The sequence below is a fragment of the Rhinopithecus bieti genome, unplaced genomic scaffold (assembly GCF_001698545.2).
Source record: "Rhinopithecus bieti isolate Rb0 unplaced genomic scaffold, ASM169854v2 scaffold_19652, whole genome shotgun sequence".
Lineage (NCBI taxonomy): Eukaryota > Metazoa > Chordata > Mammalia > Primates > Cercopithecidae > Rhinopithecus > Rhinopithecus bieti.
Genome location: NW_016809913.1, coordinates 3,524,516 through 3,533,138, shown reverse-complemented (window position 1 = coordinate 3,533,138; position 8,623 = coordinate 3,524,516). Strand labels below are relative to the sequence as shown.

At 45.4% G+C, this 8,623-nt stretch overlaps 1 protein-coding gene across 4 annotated transcripts in view; it reads right to left on the bottom strand.

Annotated features, from left to right (window-relative positions):
- Window positions 1-7,101: 7,101 nt before the first annotated feature.
- Window positions 7,102-8,623, bottom strand: part of COPRS (coordinator of PRMT5 and differentiation stimulator) — a 9,806-nt gene continuing 8,284 nt past the window's right edge. For all 4 annotated transcript variants that reach the window (XM_017890937.1, XM_017890939.1, XM_017890940.1 and 1 more), the window contains exons 3-4: window positions 8,037-8,255; window positions 7,102-7,539 (exon numbers count right to left, since the gene is read on the bottom strand). In XM_017890937.1, coding sequence (XP_017746426.1) covers window positions 7,370-7,539; window positions 8,037-8,255 — 389 coding nt within the window. In that variant the 3' untranslated portion in view covers window positions 7,102-7,369. The remainder of the gene's footprint in view (window positions 7,540-8,036; window positions 8,256-8,623) is intronic.

Below are 8,623 nucleotides of genomic sequence, written 5' to 3'. Positions count from 1 at the left end.
AAAAAAAAAAAAAAAAGAAGTCTTCCCTGGGCCCTCCAGGTCCATCGGCTTCTCAGAATGCTTAAGGCCTGGGCATCTTTTTTTTTTTTAACAGAGCCTTGCTCTGTCGTCCAGGCTGGAGTGCAGTGGTATGATCTCGGCTCACTGCTCATTGCAACCTTTGCCTCCCGGGTTCAAATATTTCTCCTGCCTCAGCCTCCCGAGTAGCTGGGATTACAGGTGCCCACCACCACACCCAGCTAATTTCTGTATTTGTGGTAGAAACGGGATTTCACCATGCTGGCCAGGCTGGTCTTGAACTCCTGACCTCAAGTGATCCACCCACCTCAGCCTCCCAAAGTGCTGGGATTACAGGCATGAACCACCGTGCCCAGCCAAGGCCTGGACATTGCAAGACAGTCCCAACTGCCTACAAGCACTAACATCTATCACTCTCTGAGGACCTAGCTCCCCAGGGACACTCCAAGAAGCAGGGCTCCTGTTCCACCTGTCCTTAGCATTCCCCCATCTCTCTCTTCTCTACCATATCTCACAACCCAAGAGATTTTTTTTGTTGGGGTCGGGGGGTCCTGGGGAAAATTATTTTCTTCCAAATTTCTTCAAGATGCACAGTCTGTTGACCCAAAACCCCTTTGCCTCCTTACCAAAAAACAAATCAGTAAATCCATTTTGTAAAATAAAAGCCAGAAAGATTTCTTGGCTGCTTTAGACTCTGCCGCATGACTCCACTCAGGCAATGACAGACAGCCAACTGCCTGCTTGCATGGAGAGGGGAATGAAGGAGGGAAAGGCAAATACACATCTCAAATGATCATCCAGACGTTTGATCCACACACATTTCCTCTCCCATCACTCAAGATTTTGGCTGTGGTCAGTTGTGGTTTCTTTCTTGATGAACGATATTGTTTGAAAGAAAAGTCAGAAAAAAGGTTACTCTTTTGTTCCTCCTAACAGGCCCTTAGTACCTTATTTCTCAATAGCCTCTGTCGACCTTTGTCCTCCTCCTGTTTCTTCCTTTTCTCTCCCATCACTGTCTCTTCTCAGTCTGACATTCTGAGAGGAGCTGGCCAAAAGTCACCATTTCCCCAGTCAAGAGAAGCAATGCTAACAAAGGCAGCAGCTCAGCTGGCCACACACATCCCATTTCAGCCCACAGTGTACCTGTTCCCCCTCCCCAGTCATGACATCATGTGAGTACTTCCTAATTTCCACATCCCAAAATACCCCTTTTAGCCTTCATCTTACTTGGTCTCTATCAAAGTTGGCCGCTCCCTCTTCCTTAAAAATCTTATTATTATTAGATTTGGCTTGAAAGGCACCTCCACCCACCTGGTCTTCCTTCTCCTCTGCGGCCACAGCCTGCCTTTGTGGCCAGATTCCTCCACCTACCCTTTCACTGCCATTGCTCCCCAGAGTTCTGTCCTCGACCCCCTTCTCTCTCCGCGTGCCCTCACTGAACACCCTCAACCTCTCTCAGTGTTGTAACACCTACTGAGACCTCAGCAATTCCCAAATTCGCACCTCCAGCATCCCTCTCCCTCTGATTCTACATATGTATATGCAACCGCTTGTTGACTGTTTAGCCTGGAAAACAAAAAGCTAGAGAGGATAAGATGGCTAATTTCCAATATTTGAAAGAGTGTCAGACCACAGAGTAGGCCAGAACCAAATGGGTAGATTTCAGCTCAGCACACTGGGGACTTTCCTTTTTTTATTTTATTTTATTTATTTATTTTTTTATTTTTGAGACGGAGTCTGGCTCTGTCACCTAGACCAGAGTGCAGTGGTGAGATCTCGGCTCACTATAACCTCCATCTCCCAGGTTCAAGCGATTCTCACGTCTCAGTCTTCCTAGTAGCTGGGATTACAGGTGTGCACCACTGTGCCAGGCTAATTTTTGTAGTTTTAGTAGAGATGGATTTCTGTCATGTTGGCCAGGCTGGTCTCGAATTCCTGACCTCAGGTGATCCACCCACCTCGGCCTCCCAAAGTGCTAGGATTACAGGCGTGAGCCACCGTGCCCGGCCTACATTGACGACTTTTCTAACAAACAACACTAGCCAGGGGCTAACACAGGGGCTAACAGAGGGGATCCTTCTGAGGTAGTGAGATCCCTGCAACTAGAAGTAGGCACAGAGGATATCTGCAGATGGCACAAGGCCAAACTAAGCAACATCTATGTTTTCCCCCATTCTCAGATTGAGACTTCTCAGCTCAGTAGAGGTTCAGATAAATAAAAGATTTTTCATTTTATTGAGTACCTAAAATTACAATTCTTCGATATAGGACACTGGTTAGAAATCATTGTGATATTTTCTTTTTATTGATTTTTTTAATCATGATTTGTTGTTTATCAAATAAATACTTTGGTTTTGGGGTTTGAGATGGGATCTCATTCTGTCACCCAGGCTGGAGTGCAGTGGCACAACCTCAGCTCACTACAACCTCTGCCTCTTGGGCTCAAGCGATCCTCCCACCTCAGCCTCCCAAGTAGCTGGGACTACAGGCGTGTGCCACCATGCCCAGCTGATTTTTTTTGTTGTTGTTGTTCTGTATTTTTGGTAAAGATGGGGTTTCACCATGTTGCCCAGGCTGGTCTCAAACTCCTGGGCTCAGGATATCCACCCGCCTCGGCCTCCCAAAGTGCTGGGATTACAAGGGTGAGCCACCATGCCTGGCCATACTTTGCATTACAAACTCATTTGTCTTATCATACATACACTAGTTTTTAGAGAACAAAATTTACTTGGTCACTGATTGAAGGCTTTCAGATTAAAGCAGTTGCAAAAACACCGCTTCTGGACATTTCTCTCCATTCTATCCCCATACACTGTTTTTAAAAATAGCAAATTAGGCCAGGCGTGGTGGCTCTCGCCTGTAATCCCAGCACTTTGGGAGGCCAAGGCGGGTGGTTCATGAGGTCAGGAGTTCAAGACCAGCCTGGCCAAGATGGTGAAACCCTGTATCTACTAAAATACAAAAAAAAAAAAAAAAAATTAGCTGGGCATGGTGGTGGGCGCCTATAATCCCAGCTACTCAGGAGGCTAGGGCAGAGAATTGCTTGAACCTGAGCGGCGGAGGTTGCAGTGAGCCGAGATCACGCCACTACACTCCAGCATGGGCAACAGAATGAGACTCAGTCTCAAGAAAAAAAAAAAGTTAATAGATAAGGAATTATAATTAAATCCAAATCCAATTTAACACAAAGACTTTTTAAAGGTTCTTCAAATACCTTGCTCTTTTTTCATCACCAGCCTGGGATGTTATCAGGCAACCCTAAATACGGTCAAGGCAAATACTGCATCATTACTGAAGGTAAAGGAATTTGTAGCGATATTCACTGAGCATTTTCATGCTGGGCCCCATGCCCAGTATGTGTAAAACAGGGATGTTGAGTAAGTCATAGTTCTGCCCTCAAAAAGCTCTTGGGCTAAAGTCCTGCCCTCAAAGAGCTCTTGGCCTAAAGAGGGAGGCAGACCCATGAGCCAATGAGCACAGTAGAGTAAGGTAAGTATTGTGATGTTTGTCAGCAAGAACAGGGAAGCCTAGACAGAGGACACTTACGACTAAGGTCTTGGCCGGGTGCGGTGGCTCACTCCCGTAATATCAGCACTTTGGGAGGTCAAGGTGCGCGGATCGTATGAGGTCAGGAGTTCAAGAGCAGCCTGGCCAACATGGTGAAACCCTGTCTCTACTAAAAATACAAAAATGAGTTGTGTGTGGTGGCACATGCCTGTAATCACAGCTACTTGGGAGGCTGAGGCAGAAGAATCTCTTGAACCCAGGAGGCAGAGGTTCCAGTGAACCGCCAAGATCATGCCGCTGCACTCCAGCCTGAGCGACAGAGCAACAACCTGTCTGAAAAAAAAAGAAAAAAAAGAATAAGGTCTTGTTTAAATACCTAACTCTAACTGCAGGGGGGTGAGGGATAAGAGACTACACACTGGGTACAGTGTACACTGCTTGGTAATGGGCGCACCAAAATCTCAGAAATCACCACTAAATAACTTATCTATGTAACCAAAAACCACCTGTTCCCCAAAAACTATTGAAAGTTTTAAGAATAATACCTAATTGCAAAATCTTAAAATAACAAAAATGTAAAAGCAAAATTATCTACACTTCCATCATTTAATCAAATTGTTTCCAATTCTCCATCTTACCTTCTAATCTTTATACATATACATGCAATTATTTCATACATGCAATATTATGAAAGTAGTTTGAGAGTCCACCTTTTCACGTCTTATATCATTAGTATTTTTCCATTTCACTTTTTTTCTTATTCCCACTTCATCCCCTTGAGATAACCAATACTCTACATCTTCTTTCTCTTGATTGAATCACCCATTGGTAGGGTACCAAAATAATATTCAAAGTAGAACAATTGGGCCAGGCACAGTGGCTCATGCCTGTAATCCCAGCACTTTGTGAAGCTGAGGCAGGCGGATCACCTGAGGTAGGCGGATCACCTGAGGTCAGGAGTTCAAGACCAGCCTGGCCAACATAGTGAAACCCCGTCTCTACTAAAAATACAAAAATTAGCCGGGTGTGGTGACGGACACCTGTAATCCCAGATATTTGGGAGGCTTAGGCAGGAGAATCGCTTGAACCCAGGAGGCAGAGGTTGCAGTGAGCCGAGATAGTGCCACTGCACTCCAGCCTGGGCAACAAAAGTGAAACTCCATCTATAAATAAATAAATAAATGGCTGGGCGCAGTGGCTCACACCTGCGATCCCAGCACTTTGGGAGGCAGAGGTGGGTGGATCACGAAGTCAGGAGATCAAGACCATCCTGGCTAACAGGGTGAAACCTCGTCTCTACTAAAAATACAAAAAATTATTCAGGCATGGTGGCGGGCGCGTATAGTCCCAGCTACTTAGGAGGCTGAGGCAGGAGAACAGCGTGAGCCCAGGAGGCAGAGCTTACACTGAGCCGAGGCCATGCCACTGCACTCCAACCTGGGCAACAGAGTGAGACTCCGTCTCATAAATAAATAAATAGCAAAACAGGCCTAGATTCACAACTCCTCCATGGATCACAGCAGCAACGCTGTGTGAATTTTCTTTACTTAGCTACTCATGCACATATGCTCTTCATACTATTTTTTTCTTCTCTCCCTCCCACCCCCCTATATATATAATACCCCAACTCACAACTTCTGCCTTTACTCATAGTTGCAGCTGCCTCATAACTCCTGCTCACACATGGGCCAACATAACCTTTCAATAACATGACATTTCAGCAATTCTGCCATCCTCCTCAAGCCCCTAATATCCCTTGGCTCTGTTTCTCAAGTTTACCTTTTCATGTCAGACATACTCATGGTCTCATCATCTATAACCTTGCGAGGAGGAAGAAAGGGGGGTGTGATGATATGATCTACAACTGCCCTTTTAACAAAGACAGTGGAAGGGGCATTTTTTTCCTCCCTACGACAGCCTTGGCCATGACCCCCCTCACCGCCAAAGCCACTGCATTCCCTCACAAGGTTCTGCCTTGTTCACACACCTTGTGGGGCCTTTGAAAAAGTTTAAATGGTTAAATGCTCAATTAACTGCCAAGGAGTATACTAAAATTTCACATCTAAAAGCTTTTCTTGAGTCAGCTTCAGTAAGGAGGCAGGAAGAAACAATCCCTGAGTCCGTCAGACACAAAGGTGACTTACTCTAGTGGATCCCACACCTGCCAAGGCGTGGCCCCAGATGGTGCTATCTCATACACGCAGGGCCAAAAATGGACCTCAGAGTCACATGTGCCTAGGTCCCAGTTCTGCTGCTCACTGTGTGATCTTGAAGAGGTCAAAACATTTTTTTTTTTTTTTTTTGAGACGGAGTCTTGCCCCATTGCCCAGGCTGGAGTGCAGTGGCATGATCATGGCTCACTGCAACCTTTGCCTCCCAGGTTCAAGCTATTCTCCTGCTTCAGTTTCCAAAATAGCTGGGATTACAGGCACCCACTACCATGCCCTGCTAATTTTTGTATTTTTAGTAGAGACGGGGTTTCACCATGTTGGCCCGCCTCAGCCTCCCAAAGTGCTGGGATTACAGGCGTGAGCCACCACACCCGGCCTGGTCAAAACATTTTGAGTCTTGCACTCCTCATCTCTAAAATGAGGTAAAGTTGGGTTTTTGTTTTGTTTTGTTTTGGAGATGGGAGTTTCACTCTTGTTGTCCAGGCTGGAGTGCAACGGCGTGATCTCGGCTCACCGAAACCTCTGCCTCCCAGATTCAAGCAATTCTCCTGCCTCAGCCTCCCAAGTAGCTGGGATTACAGGTGTGCACCATGACACCTGGCTAATTTTTGTTTAGTAGAGACAGGGTTTCTCCGTGTTGGCCAGCTAGTCTTGAACTCCTGACCTCAGGTGATCCGCCCACCTCAGCCTCCCAAAGTGCTAGGATTACAGGTGTGAGCCACCGTGCCCAGCCAAAATGAGGTAAATTTTTAAGCGACTTCACATAAGTAAGGATTAAAATATTAAATGGAAAACTGAGTTTAGTGTCAATTAAGGATTATGCAATTGCTGGTTTAACTAATTTCCCATTTAGTTTTCAGCCTAGGGAAAAGCCTGTTAACTAAGTAAATGTTCCATTTTCTACCAACAGGAAAACAATCAGCTACAAAATCACCAATGTCTCTTGGATTTCAATCCTTGGTCAACAGTGCCAGATCTACAGAAGCAAAACTAAAATTTTTTTTCTTTCACAAAGTAGTCTTAAGCCTCCAAGCATTTGAATCTTTAAAACGTCATTCAGGGACTTTAAACGAAGGAGTGAAGGCTGGGCATGGTGGCTCACAACTGTAATCCCAGCACTTTGGGAGGCCAAGGTGGGTGGATCACTTGAGGCCAAGAATTCAAGACCAGATTGGCCAACGTGGTGAAACCCCGTCTCTAGTAAAAGCACAAAAAATTAGCCGGGTGTGGTGGCATGCACCTACAGTCCCAGCTACTCGGGAGGCTGAGGCACAAAAATCGCTTAAACCCAGGAGGTGGAGGTTCCAATGAGCCAAGTTCGCGCTACTGCACTCCAGCCTGGCTGACACAGTGAGACTGTCTCCATAAATAAATACATGGGAAAAAAGCAGACGAAGCATACTAATTTTTTTTTTAACCTTTATTTACAAAGAACACAACTCCTCTTGACACAAACACACACACATTCCAAGGAGAAGCCCATTACTAACAACAACAGACTGGGGAGAATGACGGGGCCTTATTGAACACTGTTCAATAAAGAACACTAGTCTGTGTACCGCAGACTAGGGGTCACTGAGAACGTTTTCTCACATACGACTTTTAACCTCCAAGACAGGAAAAGAGATCTTGATGTGGAGGCCCGCCCACCTACAAGGCAGAAAGCTCCACTCTCAGTCTTCAGCATCGTCAAACTGTCCTGTTTCAAAGACCATCTTGGAATAATGGGGTATCAGTGGAGGCGGATGGTGCCAGCTGGGGTCATAGATCATATCTCCTTGTGGGGCACAGCACACCCAAGGTTTGAGCTCTTGAGAAATGCTCTCCTGGATGTCGTCAGCATCTGCACACAGTTTTAAAAGACAGATTAAGGGAAGGAAGGAGGGAAGGAAAGAAGGTAAAAATGGACAGCCACAAAGTATGTCTAGGGGACAGATCCTTGCACTTATTTTGTTTAAAAACACACACAGTTCTCCTTTCCTGAAGAACTGTAAATGTGTTCATTCTGAACAGCTGTGAAGCTGTGCTTCTCAGACAAGGGTTCTTAGCAGTGGAGAGGAAGCAAACTGGATAACACAGCACTTCTATCTGCAGCTGCTCAATTCATAGCAGAGATTTTTGAAGAGAGTAACAGTTTTGATGTTAAAACAGTGATACATTACGAAGTCAAATGTATTTTTTCAATATAAAAGAAGTGTCACAGAAATTGCAGACCTGTAACAGATACCAGCCTAAGCTCATAGATGTGGACCCCTGTTCCAAACTGTCTGCCTTCAGGGCTAGTCTGACAGGTGTGTCTGAGAAGGCCTGGTTCAGGACCCCCAGAGACTCCACACCTACCATATGGATTCCCTTGATCTGCTTTCAACTCCAAGTCCCAGTCCTCATTAAAAAGATCGCCAGGCTGTTCCTTGGGTGGACAGCTTGTCCCTTCTGACAGCTCCCAGGTATTCAGTTCTCCATCCGAGTCCTCCTCATCCATGGCAAAACCTTCCTCTTCAGAATGGGTGCCCTCAGCCCGAGCAGGACTGTCATTAGGAACGCTCTGTGCTCCACGGGCTAAATTGATAAAGAGAAGATGGCCTTAGTGACAAACCAAAGAGGACCTGCTGTGTGCTCAGTCAATTTTGGGCAGACTTACTATGAAGGTAGTAAAGCAAGTGCACAGAGTCTTCTTTAGCCACCTGAACACTTTTTTAAAAATGCTCTTCTGTGTATGTTTTTAAAAGACCTGATAACTTATTTTCAATAAGATGTTTTGTCTTATACAAGACCATTAATTGCCAGGTCCTTTAATTTACAAAGAGAGCTAGGGACATTTAACATTTTCAGGTGGTTTGCATGTCTGTCATTGAGGCAAAGGGCCTCTGATAAATAATACGCTTTCACAATACAAGCTTGAATTAAGTTTTTGCTCTTTTTTTTTT